This window comes from Nycticebus coucang, chromosome 17 (genome assembly GCF_027406575.1).
Source record: "Nycticebus coucang isolate mNycCou1 chromosome 17, mNycCou1.pri, whole genome shotgun sequence".
In the NCBI taxonomy this organism is placed as follows: domain Eukaryota; kingdom Metazoa; phylum Chordata; class Mammalia; order Primates; family Lorisidae; genus Nycticebus; species Nycticebus coucang.
The window spans coordinates 82,275,917-82,296,321 of NC_069796.1; the positions used below are offsets into that span (position 1 = coordinate 82,275,917).

The 20,405-nt window shown below is 36.4% G+C and overlaps 1 protein-coding gene across 6 annotated transcripts; it reads right to left on the reverse strand.

Moving 5' to 3' along the window:
• Positions 1-1,132: 1,132 nt before the first annotated feature.
• Positions 1,133-19,624, reverse strand: CLK4 (CDC like kinase 4). Of its 6 annotated transcripts, XM_053566575.1 has the most exons (15): positions 19,459-19,585; positions 15,420-15,577; positions 14,538-14,604; positions 11,775-11,885; positions 10,477-10,699; positions 9,337-9,427; positions 8,873-8,939; positions 6,428-6,544; positions 6,174-6,340; positions 5,876-5,970; positions 5,483-5,612; positions 4,310-4,392; positions 3,109-3,188; positions 2,308-2,398; positions 1,133-2,225 (listed from the first exon to the last, which is right to left on the reverse strand). In XM_053566575.1, exons 2-15 carry the CDS (start codon positions 15,517-15,519, stop codon positions 2,085-2,087), a joined length of 1,563 nt encoding a protein of 520 aa, XP_053422550.1. In that variant the 5' UTR covers positions 15,520-15,577; positions 19,459-19,585; the 3' UTR covers positions 1,133-2,084. The 6 variants fall into 6 exon arrangements, with proteins under 6 accessions (XP_053422550.1, XP_053422553.1, XP_053422551.1 ...); XM_053566578.1 differs by lacking the exons at positions 11,775-11,885; positions 14,538-14,604 and having other exon boundaries at positions 19,459-19,624; XM_053566576.1 differs by lacking the exons at positions 11,775-11,885; positions 19,459-19,585 and having other exon boundaries at positions 15,420-15,573.
• Between the last annotated feature and the right edge of the window lie 781 nt (positions 19,625-20,405).

The following is a 20,405-nucleotide window of genomic DNA, read 5'->3' on the forward strand; positions in this document are numbered from 1 at the left end:
TAGCTGGGCGTTGTGGCGGGCGCCTGTAGTCCAGCTGCTTGGGAGGCTGAGGCAAGAGAATCGCTTATGCCCAGGAGTTGGAGGTTGCTGTGAGCTGTGTGATGCCATGGCACTCTACTGAGGGCCATAAAGTGAGACTCTGTCTCTACAAAAAAAAAAAAAAAGAAAAGAAACAATTTGGATGGGCATGGTGGGCTCGAGCCAGTGATCCCAGCACTTAAAGAGGTCAAGCCAGGAGGATTGCTTGAGGCTAGAATTTGAGACCAGACTCAGTAAGATTGAGATCCTCTCTACTACAAATAGAATAACTAGGTGGGCATCATGGTAAGTGCCTGTAGTTCCAGCTACTTGGGAGGTTCAGGCAAGAGGATCACTTTAAGTTCGGGAGTTAGAGGTTGCTGTGAACTATGACGTGATAGCACTCTACACAGGGTGACAAAGACCGTCTAAAAATTAAAAAAAAAAAAAAAAAACAATTAAAAAAAGAAAAATTAGCTGGGTATGTTAGTGATCACCTGTAGTCCCAGCTACTCAGAAGGCTGAGGCAGGAGGACTGCTTGTGCCCAGGAGTGTTAAGACTGCAATGAGCTATGATGATTCCACTGCACTCTAGCCTGGGCAACAGAGCAAGATTCTATCTCAAAAACAAAAAACACATTATTACATATAATGTAATTCAATTACTCTGAAGAGTCATTCATTATATTTGGATTACATCACAGAAGCCTAAACATAATTTATACAGTGATTTTTATAATAAAATTTGTTTTCTTAAATTCCCAGGCAACTTTAAGAATACATCCTAATCTTACCAACTAATGCTGCCCCTAAATAATGTAGAGAATCTAGCTTGATTTCACCATTTTAGAAAAAATCCCATGCATTTTATGTGCTCAAAATACACATATAAAACTCAAATCTTGTGTAACGCACTTTGGAAATGAGGATACTTTTAACAAAACATAACCTGTGAATAAGCAACTATAAATTCTACAACAAAAAATATTTCTACCTGGAACATTAAACCACATCAACAGATATTTTTCCCCTTTTACTAAATTAAGTAACATTTACCACTGTTTTCATGTGAAACTGGTACAGTAAAAAAAATAAATAAAAATAAAAAACCTGCAGCCAAAAAATTTATGTTTACTAGCCAATTATGTTCTGGAAATTTCTGCAACATTTTCTTCTTAAAGTGTTTCCCAAATTCTTTTCTCCAGTAAGGAGTAACACAAATATAAATTGCTTAATAATAATCTTAATCCTCACAGGTTTAAGTGTTTACTTCATATGATAAATAGATATTGAACAATTTCAAGACTCCTCAGAACTTAATATTAAAAACTAAAATCTCAGCCATTGGAATTCCTCTTTTTGTATTTGTGACTCACCAAATAGCCCTTAGAAAATGTATTTTCCAAGCTGAATTTTCAGTTAAGACTTTAATCTTAAATGAAGTGTGTATGTGCTTTTATTACACAATCTGTCAGAGTGGACAATCTGGACACCTTTCCATGAATGTCACTAATGTCTACTTATCCCCACTGACATCATCCAATGAAACAAAACACAGTGCTTATGATTTAATAAAATCCTAATGGTGAAAATTTTCTATGGATTTTTGTTCCCAATACCTGCCCTATCTAGAGTTAATGATAATTACCACCTGTTCAACAATTACAGAAAAAACTTTTAAAGAAAAGCTCTAATTTTGAGGTATATAAAGAATATGCATTTAAGAATATAAAGTAGTCAAGATTTCCTTTTACTCAAAAGAAAAAAAAAAAGATCACTTCAAAGTTGACCTCCATGTACAAAAGACAAGATCAATCACATTTATCACTGGACAGATATTCCAAAGGTCTTTAAAAACTGCAATTAATCTCAAAAAGAAAAATTAATTTTAACTTTTATATTTCATTATCAAGACCATGCTATACATACAAAACATACAGTATTTACACTTAACTGTACAAAATAATTTAATGTTTACAAAAATATTAGAATGTTTAGTTGACTGACACAGTCTTAAGTAATCTCTTCTAGAGAAGTATATTATAGTAAGACCACTGATTTCCATTTCATTTCTTTTTTAATAAGTCAAAGAAAGGATGCTGCAATGCTTCATCCAAGGTAATTCTTTTAGTTGGATCATATTCTAACATTCTTCGAACCAGGTCAAACAGTTTCTCATGTTCTTCATCATGACACAGCATAAATTCCTAGGGATAAAATTTTTTTTTTTTTAAAAAGATAGTAACAGTAAAAAATTAAAAAAAATTTTTATATTTTTATTTTTTTTACCTTTAATGGTTTGCAGCGTCTCCTAACATATCTACCAGCAGAACTATGTTCATCCCAATCTAGCTGATTATGATGAAAATACTTGCGTTTTCTACAGGAAAAAAGTCTGGTTTAGTAAAATAACAAAAGTTCTGCATCCTTACCCGGCACGAACCAGAGGATGGGCAACAGATGGAAGTATAAGCAGCAATCTCCAGGTGTGGAGACGTACACGTGTTCAGTTTTTAAAAATCTCAGCAGCAACTATATAGCAGACAGCTTACATAACATCTTTATCTTCCACTCTGTGAGGTTTTAATATCCCAACTAAGTTGTTTGCAAATATAATGCCAGCTTTAAAAATAGAGGCCTCCTGGATCCATTCCTTAAAATTTCACTAGATTCGGAATGGCTCTGGAAATCTTTAACTCCCTAGGTAACTTCTGTGGTAAAGCTGCATTTGGAAATAGTATCTTGTCCAAGGACATACAGCTGGTTAGTGACAGTAAAAACATTTCCAACTTGGACTATTATGACTCCAAAAACCAAGTTTTTTCAAAGCATTTATGCAAAGCTAAACTTCAGTAATAACAAACCCCACCATTTTGTTTACTAGATCACAAGGTAAATACTTAATCATTTTTAAAAACATGACTAACAAAAAGACTAAGATGCAGTTTAAATTAACTCCAACACATAAAAAATATTTCAAAATGTACATCTTTGGAACATGCATTACAACAATGCTGGGTTTTCTGTAGTTTGAATATAGACTATGACTGTATTTATCCAATAAAGAACATAAGACATCTTAAAACATACCTTGTTTTCTGAATCATATGTAGTGGTATGGGTCCTAATATTCGCTCCATCATTGCCAGGTGTTCCTTACTGTCATGAGTCTAAAAAACAGAAAAAGGAAATTCAGCACTCTCCATTTTCCTGTAAGCACACTACAAAAGAACACAAGAAAATGGTGATTATATAAAAGAACTAAACAGATGCACAATTTACGTTACAAAATACTTCAAAGAGACAATAACACTGAATGAGCTGTGCCGTTTGATGCAATAGTTTCCTTGTTTATTTGTATTTCTTACACCAGTGATTCTCAACCTTCCTAATGCCGTGGGCCCTTTAATACAGTTCCTGTGAGGCGCGACCCACAGGTTACTACACTGTAACTGAAGATGACTAGGGAAGATTACCAAAAAAACTCTATCCTCCTCAATCAGCTGCTTAAACAAAATTAACCTCCATTACCCAACAAAGAGTCCACTTATTAACACTTACTAATCCCAGGTAATAGAAATACAGTCCCACTAATCCCTCACAACAAACCTAAGCCAAGTATATGAGAACGTGAGTGTCAAAGAGGTTAAAATATTGACATTAGTTCAAATGTCATACAGTTCATAAATGAAGATAGTTGAGCTATAATCTCAATTTGAAGCTCGTAATCCTTAAACTAAGCAGTAAGAGCACTTGGCTTGGCCAAAATAGAATAAAGATAATTGTCAAACTTAATAGTTGAAATAGCATGCTTCTCGAGCAGAGACTGACAAACTTTTTCAGAAAAGGGCTACATAGTAAATATTAGCAAACAGTAAATATGCAAAATGAACTATTCAACTGTAGCTTTAGGAAAGGGTAGCACGGCAGCTTTCCAATATGGAAGCCAGGCTCAGTGCCTGTAGCACAGAGGTTACTGCGCCAGCCACATACACCAAGGCTGGTAGGTTTGAACCTGGCCCACGCCAGCTAAACAACAACTGCAACAAAAAAATAGCCAGGCATTGTGGTGGGCACCTATAGTCCTAGCTCCCTGAGAGGCTGAGGCAAGAGAATCGCTTAAGCCCAAGAGTTGGAGGTTGCTATGAGTTGTGACACCAAGGCGCTCTACTAAGGGTGACACAGTGAGACTATGTCTCAAAAACAAACAAACAATATGACAGCCAAAACTTAAACATGCCTTTAACATTTAAAATACATTATTATTAAATGAAATTTACTAGACACATACCTGAAAGACCGTGAAACCAAGGTAATATTCAATGAGAATGCAACCTATGCTCCAAACATCACAAGGCTGAGACCAACCTAAAGCTGTTTAAAAACAAATACAGACATTTTTCTATGCAACAGCTTTTAATTGGTAACACAATAAATCCTTCCCCATATGGGTGCTCCCTTTACATAGCTCATTTGGGAGACTATAACAGCAAATTCAGAGTTTATATTTTCAGTTAGTATTGAACATTTATCTAAAAATTAATGGAAAATTCAAAATTCAGTTCCTCAGTCACACCAGCCACAGTACAGTTGCTCAGCGGCTAGGGGCTATTACACTGGATACTGCAGATACAGAACATAAGTTCTACTGACCGGTGCTATATAACATTCTCAATTTCTTACCACCTTATCAGTCCTCTACTCTGGATAAATATCATTAGTTTGTTTTCACACTCCTATTCTGAACCTATTGAGTCTTATTGGACTTAACAAAAAAAAACAAATAGAAACATGTTTCCACACAAACATCTTACTATCTAACCTCAGCTGGACCTTACTTTTGTAATCAGTATATTCTATTTAGCCACCTCTCAATAGCTCCTGATCTGACTTTTTCCTACTTCCTCCAAGTTCCCACCTCTGACTTCCCTGCTCTATTAACATGTCTTGGTCTGTAACTTTTAATTTTGAGGTGTAAGATGCACACTCCCTTAGAGTTCCTTCTTATTTAAAAACTTTGCACCTTAACTCATTTTCTTTCCTGGTCTGTAAGTCTTCTTAGAGAAGTCCCTCTTTTCATAACCTTTACTTACCTTTTGTGTAGGTGGCTGCCAACCAACCATCAACTAGCATTTTCACTGGCATCATACTTTTGTGATGACATGAAAACAGATACCCACATAACTTGAAAATCACATTGTCATCATGTACTTACAGACTGTTCTGTGATTATTTAAGACTAACTTGTTCAAAAACTACCACCACCTTGAATGTCTTTCACAGTATCATATTTTTACCACTCAGGAAAAATGTTTATAGCAACGTCCACACATTTTTTATGAAAATAGAAAACATTTTCTGAGCACTGCCAAGATCACGGTATCCACCACTACCCCCAATAAAAGGTGTAAAAACAAAAATCTCTTCTTTGATTACAATAATTGAAAATCTGGTGTCTACTGACCCAAAATGACTTCTGGGGCTCTATAGTGCCGTGTAGATACCAAAGTACTGTGATGTTCGTCGTCATATGTTGCACTTCCAAAGTCAACAACTTTGATATCTGTGCTTTTCAGCGTGCGTTCATCACGTTTCTAAAGAGATAAAGTTAAGCATGAAGCAATGAAGATATGCAATACTTTATATATATAGCATTATTTAAAAGGCTTGCATTATGAATTATCTTTTTGGATTGTCAACATAAGCCTGTGAGAAAGGCCAAGAAGAATTAACTCCTGTTTTTGGTAAAACATCAAGATATACATGAGGCTCAGAAGGGGAAATCCTCATTTAAGGATGACAAAACTAAATTAACTTTAAAGACAACTCCCCAAATTAAAAGAAGTTTATAACTTACCATTTTAGAATTATATTTGACTACATAGTCAGACTTCACAAATAAAATGTTTTCAGGCTTCAGATCTGTATGGGTTAATTTATTATGATGCAAAACTACAAGAAAACCAAAAGACATTATTAGTTTCACTTACAAATTTAATTTGACTGGCAGAAAAAGGGAGATTAGCAGTGGATATACTGGCCAAGAGAGGTTTTATCTCTAACTGTAAAATGTTTATCTTTAATGACAATGTTTTGGTATATTGCTTGTATAACAAAAATTTTCTGGTATTTAAAGATTTATCAAGTATACTTACAATTTATTGATTGGCAGATCTGATATGCCATCTGCCTGATGTGGTCGATTTGAAATGGCAGAAAGCTGTTTTCTTTAATGAAATCATAGGTACTAAGTCCCAGCAGTTCAAACACAATACAAACATGACCATGATGATCAAACCATTCTAGCATCTGGACACATCGGCTAAAACAGATGAAAATAATAATTCAGTTCACAGAATTCTAGTTACTTAATGTAATATTTTGCCTCATAGTTCAAATTTATACTTACAAGACACTGGTGGGATCAGTACTATTTAAATGCTCTAACACTTGGATTTCGGAACGAGCTGCTTCACGGTAACGGCCTACATTTTTTACGATTTTCACTGCTACATGCATGCCATCCCTTAAAAATAAAATTAAGATGAAAATGGTTAATGTACAGGTATGGGGTGAAGCCATGTATCCTCTAAAGCATGGTCTTAATTAACTTCTGATTCTTCTATATGCTATTTTTCTAAAATAATCTTTCAATAAATTTTTTAGAATATAATATACTAAATTTCATACAACTTTTTAAAACATTCTAATAAAATATACTTTATATGAAATGATGATTCCCTTAATATCTATGAATTTTAATGTTTGTTCCCAGAATTTCACATTCATCCAGATGTTATGAAACAAAAGTTTAAAACGTATATGCTACTGCTGAAAGCATTTATTTATTCAGCAGGCTAGACCTACTCTGTGCCAGACAGTGCATAGATACTAGTGATGAAAAGACAAGGCCTGGGTAAATCCAAATTTTGCAGAACAAATCCTTTTAATTAACAGATTTGTTCTATGAAGTCTGGATTTGGTTGAGGGGCTGCACAAGGGGATTTAGAGGGCTATATGCAGCCTTGAGTTTGTAGGTTCTCCATCTTTTCTTCATAAAGGTGGTGACACAGAAGAACTAAGTTTTGAAAGGTAGCTATGAGAACATCCAGGTAAAGGAACCACCAACTATTATGTCATGAAGCCAAGAAGACCCTCAGCACATTCACTGACACAAGCATATGGAAATAGCTACAGTTTAGGGAAGTGGGCTTTAGATCAGGCCAACTATGGAGAAAGCTTCTTAAAAGGTACTGAGTCAGACCTAATATTAAATGATTATGAGGACATCAATTTGCAAATCTTCACCTTCCTTTTGTCCTCGTTTTAGGGTCTGCCTGGAGATGAGCCAACATTCAAGCTTCCTTTTACACTTGGCCCTTCCACTTAGCAAAAGGAAAGAAAACCTTACCCGTCTCTTATTAGTATATTAAGATGTATGCCCCAGATTATTAAAAATCTTTGGGGCAAATACATGTACTCTTAATAGCTGTATAACAAACCTTTTTCCACATCTCTGGTTTCCAAGTCATTGCTTTCAAGAAGGTCCCAAAAATGTGGGTTGATAAATAGTTTAGAAAATTTTTGATGATAATCTCCCTCTGATGTTTGGCATGTATGCCAAGACTTCTAAGAACTGTTATAAAATTACTGTGACAAAACTTACACTCCCACCTATTTAGTTATATAACCATGAAGTTTTCTCATTGAAAAACGAAAAAGAAAACAGACAATGCTAAACAGTGAGATGTTTATCTATGAATATATGCATTCATTTTTAAGAGGCCCAAACCCATCCCAATAAGAGATAGTCTGATAATATCTTGTTTTAGGTTTAGTAAGTATAAATATAATATATTGGTACTTTGACCAATTAAATATTATTATTTGGAATACCTCAAATACTCAAGAGACGTAGAATCTCAGGAAATTTTAAAAGGACATTAATGCGACAACTGGTGAAATCTGAATGTAGATTAGCTGGCAAAATTTGAAAAATCTATAAGATGATTAATATTATCAAATGTAGACATTTGGAAAATATGGGTGAAGGATATACAGAAATTCTTTTCTATGAGTCTGAAAACATTTCAAAATATTTTAAAATTCAATTTATATTCAATTTGCTGCAGAGAAACAAGATAGGGTGACAACAGAAGTTAATTTAGGATAACATTCTTCATGGAAAGTACAATGAGAATAAAGAATAAAACATGTCTAAGTATTCAAGAAGAGTTTGTTTATGGATGATGGTAGGTTATCAAGTTGCTAAAGTATGCATTTAAAGGGAAAGAAGTTTTTTTTCCTTAATGTTTGTAAAAAGCTGGAAATTATATCATTCCCAACTGTTTTAATTAGTTCGCTTACAAAAAAGTTTGCAAACCACAGAATAGAGGTCCTAGAAGAAAAAGGTAAATGAGGCAAAAGGATCCAATCACAAAGGGATTAGCATGCTTTAATTAAAGAATTTGGACTTTATTTCTGTAGGGCTTAATATAATTTCTTCATAGTTTAGGAAGCTAACTCTAACACACAAGATTAGATATGCTTTACTGCCTCTGTAATCAAAAGCTGAATCTCTTTATAGAAGGCCAAGGGCCTAAATTCTGGGAAACTCCTAACTTGAATACCCCATTTTGATTTCAATAAAATCCATCTGATAATATTTGTTAGGATTCTTGATCGAAATCCACATCCATGGTAAACAAATCATACCCAGTGCAAGAAATTTTGTTGTATATTTATATCTTCAAGAAAGATATGTGGCTACCACTTAGAATATATTTCATCTAAATTTATGAACCTTTCCCCACCAAAAATATCAGTATGTTTAAAAAAAGAAAAAAGAACTTACATGGCATGATCAATGCACTCTACAACTTTGCCAAAGGCTCCTTCACCCAAAGTGTCCACGATTTCATCTAAAGTGAGGGGGGGAAAAGAGGTATAAGTACCCGAGTATAAATTATCTAGTTATTCAAACAATGAATTTGCTTAAGTGTGGAATATCTTCAAATGATCTCTATCAAAGCATAACTAAGGTTTCAGCACTCAAATTATTTTATTTTCAGCTGCTACAAAAACAATTAGATAGAGCTATCTTTCTTGCTCTAATCTCAAATTTCACTGATTATTTTGGAACATTAGAATAGCATTATTTAAATTCTATAGAAAAGAAGAAATACAAAAGAACAAACAAACCCACAAAAAACAAAACAAAAAAGCAATGAAGAGTTCTTTAGCCCCCCGCTGACAAACTATTCTTAAAAGGATTATTCTGTTTGCAAAGTTTAAAAAGTGTTGAAAAATATTCTATACATCTTGCTCTTAGAACGTCTCCACTTTGACAGATCAGGTGACCCTCCTCATCATCCTCTATACTCCTGGATCTTTTCCTTCGGTGGCTCTTCTGGAACGGCAAGTGGGCAGCACCAAGATCGTCCAGCCAATCAATATATCAGAGTGAATTCAGGGCAGAATACGCAATTCATTCAGCGGGGAGATATTCAGGCATTCAGATAAGCACCAGGCCACGAACAGTTGGCAGGAGCAATTTCAAATTCAGTCCCCAGAAATTCACAGGGCACAGTTTATGTTACAGAAGAAAAACATGGCAAGGAACAGATTTTCAGATAAGATACTTAAAGTGGCAATAGAAAAAAAACAACACAATTGTCTCTTTAAAATACTGTTAATTGAAGTCTGAAATTTAAAGAATGCAATGTCATGATTACTAATCTCTTGCTATAAACAGCATATGCTGTGAGTTGAGATGTCTAGTTTGTCAGAAAAATGTTTTAAAATGTCAAGATTAGTTGAAACTGTCCTTAGCAATATTTAAAATAAAAGGGAAAAATAAATGTTCAATCTAATACAAGCTAGTTCTACTGAAGAAAACTTGTGAAGAAAAACAGTAATTCAAAGTTTACTGATCAAATAAATGAAGATGTCTGAATGTTAAAAAAAGGCACGCTTTTTTGGATAATACATTTCCCATTCAGCACCCATTTTCACAATTTCAAAAAAAATGGTATACTGTGCTATGGAACTATGCTAATACAGCTAATAACATTTAAGTATCCACTAATGTAATTTTCCATATTGTTTCCAAATATAGGAAAGGGATTTCTTTCAAAGTTAAAAAAGATAAAAGATGGGTGCATCATTTTTTCATAGTAATATGTTTCAAACACAAAAATAATTTTATTATTAAAATCAACAAACTCATGATCTGGTCTAAGAATATGAGTAAATGTGGGCAAATGAGGGCTAGCTAATAAATATACAGATCAACTATGAGAATTTGGATGTTTCCTTCAAGGATTTAAGTAGTATACGTATAACATATCCAAATAGTATTATATATGTATAAAGAAACATTTAGAAACTTATCAGCTCATTAAGAGCTTTTACACACAAATAAGAATCCACTCAAAATAAAAACAAAATCAATCATACCGAACGTGACTGATGACTTGAACAGTATCTATTATGCTTCCTTTTAGGACTGCTTCTCCCGCTTCGGACTGAAGATTTACTGCAGTGGATTCGATAATTGTTTTCAATGTCTCTGTGATAATGTCTAGGTACATAACCATCGCAGTAGTCATTTCTATATTCATCAATGTATCTCCGGTCATGATAATCTCTCTCATTCAAGGACCTTGCTTCTAAATAATGACTGCAAATACATTAAAAGATTTCAATTATTCTCTTCATTCTGGATTAATGCAGTTCAAACAAAACATCCTCTTCAAGAATTCTTGGTTTAAATAGCTAACTCAATAAAAGAAAAAAATTCCAATTGATGAATTAGAATTTATCTGCCAAAAGTTTAACAAATAATTTTACTTTTATAATCAAGCAAACAGGCCCATTATATAGACCGCTGTCAAGCACTTCAAACCAAGAAACAAAGCTTGTGTCAAATCATTTATTTAATGTTACTTAAGTGTTCCTTTACCTTCTTGGAGAAAGTTAAAACCCTGGGACTCATCAGTCATATGATAAATGCATCTGTAACTAAGCTTTCCATCCTCTCTCACAGAAGCACACACAGAGATAGCCAAAACAGGATTCCTTTCTCTTTTAATATTAAGTGCCTTTTAGATATCCCTGGACACAGAATTCTCTTATGTATTTAGCTATCCAGGAGCTTTAAACTGATTCCAGTCCTTTCATTTCACCAACTAAATTAAGATCCCTAAAAAGAAAATAATTTGCTATGGCTGTAGAGCACATTAGTGACAAAAAATTGAAGTATCTATCTTCTAACTGCTATTATATAGACCATTTTTATTGCATGTACTACACATCAGCTTCCCCTCTTGCATTGCTAGCCTTCTATTATTACTATTTAAGAAATAGACAATGGAGCTTTTGATGATTGCCTCACGTGCTAAAGACATCTATAATGTATCCCTCTAAAATAAAAAAGGGATCCTGTAATTGCTTGCCTAGGATGACAGTAGTCTACTATCCTATTTCCCTCTGCATTTCTAATTTTCTGTCATTTCGGCTTGAGAAATACAACAAAAAACAGCATCATCAAGTGCCATAATGCTTGAATCTGTAGATCCCTTTGGAAATCTGACAAATACTATGGACCCTCCTCCCAAGAAACAAAGAAATGAATAAACAAAATTTGGCAAGGAATTCCATAGAGGCCAGGGACCTTAGGAAGTTAAGCAGCCTTGATGTGATGGAAAGAAAAGGACACAGATTTAACTGGCCCAGTTTCCCGCCCCCCTCTCTACCTGGGATGAGTGTCCTCTTCAACAGAGTGCGAAGCTTCAAGAGGGATGCACATGGAGCACTGAGGGAGAGAGGGGACACCTGCCCAGTCAGACAAATCAGCTAAAATGATCCTGACAAAATGGAATGACAGATGTTGACTATATTGCCCTTACCAACCCCCTTCCTTTCCCAGAATATGTTGTCATTCTTTTTTCCCAGGGACCTGGGTTTGGCAGAAATAGAAACATCTTTGTAACTTCCACCCAACATGGCTACCATCAAATGCAGGCTGGGGAGATGCAGGAACCCCCTTCTCTTTCCCTAGTGTCAGTCTTAAGTCCTATCCATTGGAGAACTCAGAATATTAGGGTGAGACTGTGGGTATAGGTCAGGGATTTGATCAGTAGGCTTGAACTACCAGAAAGAGAGCTACAACATAAGAAGCTAGAAATGAACATAATCTTGAGGGCATCTTGTTTAATTCTGTAAGGAATCCTTACCATAAAGTCCAAATCTTTCTATCAGAAAAAACTAACACTAATAGTCTCTACCTGGAATACTGCATGAAGTTAGAGATGCTAAAAATCCACAATCTACAGAATAACAAAACATGAAGGGAGGGTAAACTAAAAAAATGAGGGCACCTTCAATCTATAATGGCCAATGACCAAGGCACAGAATTTCATAGGCTATGTATGGATAGGGTAGACAGGATAAACAGATTGATTTTATTTTTTAAAATATTCACTGAGTGCCCAGTGAATATTTCACCATAGCCTTGCAAAATAGCCAGAACTGACGAGGGTATAGGCTTTCATTTTTATTTCCACACAGGTTCTGTGGCAGATAAGAAAAATTATGTAAGGTAAAGTCTCTGCCAACCAATAATGAACAATTTGAGATTAGTCACATAAAAATGAAACAAAACCCAACAATGCAGGATGTAGGAAATGCTCAAAGTTTACACCTGAATGCTTAAAGAGAAGGAAAAGAGAATCTCTTTCTTTAAAATGGTCAGGGAAGAACCCATGAAAAAGATGGAAATAGAGTTGCATCCTAAAGAGAAGCCAGGGTTTGGACAAAGTGAAATGCAGAAGAAATTCCACAGGGAGAAGAATGGCATATTCCCATCTTACACGTTTATAGCACTTCTAGCCACAATGGCTTACAGATGGATTTGCCTATGCATTATTCTGGAAAAAGTAAACAAAGGCAAAAAGAGCAATCTTTACAAAGGGGAATGTAGAAAAATAAGCTGAGAATAGATCATTAAAAGCCCTGTATGCCAGGCTAAGGAATGTTTCGCAAAGGATGGTCTATTGTAATGAATATGAGGTTCTTTAATTAAAGGTGAGATCTCCAGGTCTCAGGCAATGTTCACCTAATCTAACTTATAACTCCCTCCAAAGTGATTCTTATTCACACTAAAGTTTGAGAATCACTAGTTGAAGACTTCATACTTTGTTGTAAAATTCTGACCACAATATAAAGACAGGGTTTATAGTCATCTTTTAATACAGTATGTAGAATGGATTAATTGTGTAGGGAGACCAATTCACCGCTACAGCCAAAAGACAAATGAGAAAGAACAGATATTCTGTAATATATACAACAATTTAAACTATTAATATGTAATAAAAAGCTCTTCTAAACCAATAAAAAAATATAATTTAATAAATAGACTAAGAATAAAAAAATGTTTAAGTGGTTTATAAATTCACTATAAATTAAAAAATTCAAATTAAAACAAAAAGCCAAGACTGTGACAGCATGAAGAAGCATGTTGTAAGAAGTACAATTTGGTACAAATTTTCTAGAAAAAGAAATGTCAATATGTAGCAAGAACTTTGTAAGAGTTTATGCCCTTTTATCTTGAAAATGCCTCTTCTTGGAGTCTATTTTCAGGAAATAATCAGAGGAAAAGATATGGATAAAAAGGCATTTTTAAGAATAATCAAAAATAATTTTATATCTAAAAAATGGGGACTAGAATCCTACTAAGGTTTTCTTTATACTTTTCTTTTTTTTTATTTTTTTATTAAATCATAGCTGTGTACATCGATATGATCATGGGGCATCATTCACTAGCTTCACAGACCGTTTACCAAGTTTCACATATACCCTCGAAAGATGCACCGCTGGTGCAATCCCACCAATCCCCTTCCCTCTACCCACCTCCCCCCTCCTTCCCCTCCCTTTCCCCCTTCCCCCTATTCTTAGGTTGTAACTGGGTTATAGCTTTCATGTGTAAACCCTAAATTAGTCTCATAGTAGGGCTGAGTACATTGGGTACTATACTTTTCTATAATTTTATTAAAAATACTCCTGTGAAGTTTTTAACCTTCAAAAAGACTGTTAGAATATTCTGGATATGGTAAGCAATTACCACCAAACATTATCTGTCAAATAGAGTACTGGCCTGGTGGTTAATTAGACTGACTTAGTAGCATGTTTATTTGCTTGTGAACATGAATGAATTGTTCATCACTCAAATCACTTCTTTTCTACATATATAGATATAATAAACCTATGAATACACTAAATACAGTATATAATAAACTGTGACACTAAGCCTTACAGAGTTGTTTGTATTTATTAAAGTGGGGTTCGGATAGTTTTCTATAGTATATTATACATTAGCTTTGGTCATTGTAATCCTGCCATAGACCTTGCCCTTATATAACAAAGTATCATGAATCATGTTAGTCTGCACCCACTATAAACAAGCTCACTATCTGGCAGAACATGTCTGTTTAGCATGGAGAAGGAAAAAAATTACATACTGTTTTTTAAAGTAACCCCAGCTGGCTAATTTAGAAAGCAATCTGGTAAACAGTCCCAATGGAACATCTGCACAAAACAAGGAGAAAACATAGAACCAACAAAACAAATGAGAAAGGGAAATTAATGGAAGACAGAGTGAAAGAAACTCTACCCACTTAGCCTTTCTTAAATCATTAAGAATTTCAAGATTCCTTTAATTCTCTATGCATGTATTACCTCCAAATTTTACACTGGTTAAGAATAAAATATGCTGCTGCAAATTTTACTGAGGCCCTTTCCTAAATTATTGACTACTGCCTGTGCAAAGGAATAAGTCTTAGAATAAAGCAAGCTTCTAAAATCCCAAACATATCTACTGTCCTTATCTATAAATAAAACCTGTAGAACACAGTCAATGACTAATCTGCAATGCACTTTAACATTCTCAATTAACATATGTTGCTTTTCTTGTATGGAATAAACCCAATCCCCAAATATTCTCTTATTTGTCAAACAATGAGCACTCCAACATACTTCTCTCCCTCCTACAAGCAAGTTAAAGGCACTCACTGGTCATTCTATTATCAGTTATTTAACTTTTTGTGTCTCTTATCTCCGCAACCATGTTACTGGTAACCTTAATGGCCAGATTCAATGTTACTTAATATATTTTACATTGACTTATAGATTAACTATCTCTCATCACTCCCAAACAGACAGATATATGAGTATAGGAACTATAGCCTCAGCACTTACAGTCTAGCTTAAAATAGGCACTCAGTAATTATCTTCTGGATATTTGTTAACTGAATTATAAAACAATTCAACAGATGAAAGCTATATAAGTGACAAATCATTAAAACTACTGATGTTAAAATGTTGCTAGTTCAAAAATAATTTACCAGTCAGAATCTTTAAACTGGTGATGTGGTTTACAATGCCTGTTCTCTTGTGTACTACTGTGAGATCTCTTCCGTTTGTGACTTCCACTGTAGCTTTCATGTCCCCAGCTTTCTCTGCTATCCCAATCAGGACAGTGAGTTCGTTTGGAATGCCGCATCTGTTAACAGAAATGAAAAGATAACTGTGGAGGATATGGATGGTTATGTTTGGTAAAAATATTATAAATTAATATTATTTAAACACAGTATAGACAGACAGCACATGGGATCATACAGGTTCTAAAACCTTTTTAGGTAATGTTTCCCAAGGCATGGGGGCACTGTACCACATCTGACTGGTGTGGCACAGAGATCTAGTATTAAATGACAGGTGACACTGAAGAGCTTAATAAACATTTTCGTTAAATTCTTCTGATTATAACCAGGACTAATTCTTGGTTTGGTGCTTCTCTTCAACTAACACTTGTTAACTTTTTAAAAATAAAAGAAAGGGGGGACTAAAAAGTTCAAGCTTAGAGCCTTTAATAGATAATGAGTATCTAGCTAAAAATTAATAACTTTTAAATTTTAATTTACCATTACCTTCTATTTATTACTGATCTCATTAAGCTATAGATACCTTTTCTTTTAAAAATGTAAAGATTGAGAGGGAAGGAGGGAGGGGTGGGGCCTTGGTGTGTGCCACATCTTTTGGGGGCAAAACATGATTGTAAGAGGGACTTTACCTAACAAATGCAATCAGTGTAACCTGGTTTCTTGTACCCTCAATAAATCCTCAACAATAAAAAAGCAAAACAAAACAAACATAAAGATTGAAATGTGAGCTGATTTAAAAATAAATAATAGTACATTTCATGCAGCTTTGGCAAAATACTGTACTATAAAAAACTAAAGCGAGAGGAACAGATACTAAATACGGGAAGTGACTTTGTTCTAATGGTAAAGAACCATTTGTTTCTCTAAACCTCAGAATTACTTCAAGCTTTGAAAATAAGAGAAGAGGTGGATAGAACACAGTATTCAACACAGAAACTGACAGGCAATAAAAAGGTCACTGTATGAACTACTTTTCTCATCCAACCAGTTTATTTTCTGATCATCCTACAGTTATGCTGAAAATTAAAACTTATTTATTGTAGATCTGGAATGTTTCTAAAAAATAAACCAATCTACAAGGATGCACACAGAAGCAGGGTAACAGTGAAATCAGCTAACAGTGACCAACTCCATTAATAATTTCCAGTGCACAGCCTGGCTTTCTCCTGGCTTAGCACCTGTGCTCAAACAATCTGCCTTTCCCCATCTTAATTCTTTTTCTTTTGTCTATTTTTATTCAGGTCATTTAATTCTTTTTCTTTTTTTGAGACAGAGTGTCACTCGGTTTCCCTCCCTGGGTAGAGTGAACAGTTGAGTTTTTAAAAGTGAAGTCCAAACTCTGCTAAACAAGTTTACAGGTTAAAAGGAATTTCACAATTCATCAAGGAACTAAAAAAGCAAAAACCAATCTAGTTAACCTCATTCAGCTTGCTCAAATGACTGAGTACTAACCAAATAAATATAAGCAAAAATTTAGATGATTTTAAATGGATTAAAGGCTATGAGATGAGATAGCTTCAATTCTCCTGAAGGTATTCCCTAAGGAAAGTATGTATCATGCCATCAGAGTCTGCTGCCAACAAACAGTCAGACCTTTTAATCATTTCTCTTGCTGATTTTAATTTTATGTCCTATCAAGCATTCAATGGATGGATCTGATAATATGGCCATTTTTTTTTTTTTTTAAGCTCATTTTAGAAACAGAAGAGATGGCATTTCTTTGTCAGGTCAAACAATAATCCTAAAACTTGGCCTGGCTGTGGTGGCTCATGCTCATAATTCCAGTATTTTCAGAGGCCAAGGAGGGAGGATCAGTTGAGGTCAGAAGTTCAAGACCATTTGGGTGAGGTGGTTCATGCCTGTAACCCTAGCACTCCAGGAAGGCAAGGTGGGTGGATTGCTTGAGCTCAGGAGTTGGAGTCCAGTCTGAACAAGACTGAGAACCTGTTTCTATCAAAAACTAAAAAACTAGTTAGGCCTCATGGTGAGCTCCTATAGTCCCAGCTACTTGGGAGGTTGAGGCAAGAAGATTGCTTAAGCCCAGGAGTTTGAAGTTGCCCGTAAACTATGATGCCATAGCCCTTTACCTAGGGCAACAGAGATTCTGTCTCAACAACAACAACAACAACAACAAAAAGAGAAGTTGGTTAAGACCAGCCTGAGTGACAAAGTGACACTCCAATTCTCTACATAAAATACAAAAATTTAGGAGGATGTGGTGGTGCAAGCCTGTAGTTGCTCAACAGGATGAGGCAAGAGCGCAGCAGAGTTTGAGACTGCACTGAGCTTTGATGACATCTCTGCACTCTAGTCCCAGCAAGAGAAACAATGTCGCCAACAAAAAAGTTACCTCCATATGGGAAACTGAAATGACACAACAATTTACTTGAGGCAAAAGAAAAAAGAAAAAATCTTCAGAAGAGGTGAAGCTATCAAAAAAAATTTATATTTCTAGTGTGATTCTTCTGACCTGTTCCTACAAATACTCAAGTTGTATTTCAACCACATCAGAACTCAGCTTTTGGTTAAGCATTCTTAAATAGCAGCAAGCAAAATTACAACATCTGATGACGGAGGGCTATTATTATGATCATCCATTATTATGCAGTTTTTGTAAGGCACATCTATTTGTTTCAGTTTTGGTTTTTCCCCTTCTGCTGTTAGTCTGATGCCACAACCAGTACTTCTGTAACAAGGCAGAACTCTCAAATTATCGGTTGATATGTAAACATCAAAATAAGAACGAACTCTTCTGACAGTCCCAAATTTTAATTTTTCTAGTCAAGTTCACTACTTTAAAATTTAACTCAGCTGTTTGTTCCTGTCCGTCTGTTCCCCACCCACAATGTTCAGAAACATTTTACCTACAGGCAAAGATTAAGATTACTAGACCCACGTTCTATGTGGTAAAGTTTCTTTGCACACACAGAAAACAAAAACAACCTGAAATTATTACACTACCTCTGTTTAATAAAGAATACATATTAGAATCACCGGGTATATTAAAAAAAAAAATCAGACGCAATGGACGCATAGATATATATGCATATTAGAAATCTGATTCTCCAATGCCCTTCTAATTACCCCGTAGTTTTTAACAACTTTATGTTACGCACATGGTTTAAAAACATGGAGACAGAAATTAGGATTAAATGGCTCCATGAGGACAGCATTTAATGGACACCAAGCCTGTATGGTGCGTGTATGGAACACAATCATAAACGGACAGTAAAATAGACGTGCTGGCTGGTCGGTTCGGTTCAGAGACATGTTTACTAAGGATCGGACAAACATAAAGGATTATTTAAGCAATCGGGGACAATAAAATGCAAAACTATCAGAAATGTAGGTTCGCTGCAACAATGGTGTCCTCCACCTTAAGAAAAACAAAACAGAGCAAAGGACCAGCCTCTGCATATTTACACAGCTCTCAGGCACTGACTTCCATGACCTGGATGTGCAGCTCCTCGGAGGCCCAGTCTCCACCCCCCGGCGCGGGCAGCTGGCCAGCGCCTTTGGCGCACCCACACATAGGGGCAAACGCTTGACTCTAGAAACCCCCCAAACGCTACGAACTGCGGGGCCAGAAATCCAGGGGGAAACTTGACCCCTAACAACACGAACGTAGGGGACGGCTCTCGAAGGGTCCCCGACAGGGCTCATCAAGAACCCGAGTTCGTCGGCCAGGACCGAGGGGAGAGCCCGGGGCCTCCGGAGCTGCGATGCGGGCGGCCAGACCCCTCAGAGCGGGGTCAGCTACAGAACCGCCACGCCTGAGCAATTTAAGGTGTTTAAGACCAGCAGCCGAGTAGCGCCCCGCAGAAACTCCCGACTCAGTGCCCAGGCGCCGAGGCCCCGAACCCGGTCGCTTCTGCGCCACCGGCTCCGAGACCTAAAAGACTGGACAGCCGTCCAGCCCTACACGCCCCACTGGAAACCTTACCTCCGCAAAAGCAAATGGCCGAGAAATGTCGCCAAACCGCCGTCTTCACTCTCCAGTCGCTGCGACAAACACCCTACAAAATGGCGGCAGCGCCGTCGCCCTACAACCCCCCAGGCGGCCTCTGGCTCCGCCTACGCCGCGCGAACGCGCCTGCGTGACAGGGCCTCGCGCGCTCCCGCCTCTAAGAGGTGGGGTTCCGTGTGACGTCAGGGGCGGGATCTGGGCATTCACACTGCGGCTGCGCAGCCCAGGGCTGGCGTGGTGAGGAAACTGAGTGTGTTTTTGGAAAACCAGCGTGAAGCCAGGAGGGAACGTTTGTGTTGTCTTCGGTATCTCAGACCCCAGAATTCAGTAAATGTTTGTAGGTTGTTTACATAAGCTGCGTTTGGCTATTTTGCTCAGTTGGTTTGAGTTCAAAGCGATTAGGCGAAAGGTGGACATTTACTCCCAGGATCCCTGCACCAGTTAGCTTACCGTTTTGGTTTTTTTTTTTTGAGATAGTCTCACTTTGTCACCTTTGGTAGAGTGCATTGGCGTCACAGCTCACAGCAACCTCAAACTCTTGGGCTCTAGCGATTCTCTGGTGCCTCAGCCTCCCTGTAGCTGGGACTAGAGGCGCCCGCTACAACGCCCGGCTATTTTTAGAGACGGGATGTCACTAGGGCTCAGGCTGGTCTCTAACTCCTTGGCTCAGACAGTCCACCCACCTGGGCCTCCTGAAGTGCTAGCATTACAGGCCTGAGCCACAGCCTCAACTTTCCCTATTACATCAGTTACCTGGCAAATGATCACCTTTGGTCAGAAGATTTAATGGATATAACCATCTAAATTTCTAAGAATTCACTATGAACACCAGAAACACTGCCTAATCCAGTAGCTTCATGTCTGCAGGAGAACAAATATGTCCAAGAAGACCTTGTTAAACCATGTGTTAAAAAGAACTATTT

Coding starts and splice junctions, on each gene's coding strand:
- CLK4 (XM_053566575.1), bottom strand. CDS start 15,519: ATGAAAGCTACAGTGGAAGTCACAAACGGAAGAGATCTCACAGTAGTA. Junction 6,545..8,872: donor GAGTGCATTGATCATGCCAT/GTAAGTTCTTTT, acceptor TTTATTTTTAAG/GGATGGCATGCATGTAGCAG. Junction 2,399..3,108: donor CATATGATTCAGAAAACAAG/GTATGTTTTAAG, acceptor TTTTTCCTGTAG/AAAACGCAAGTATTTTCATC.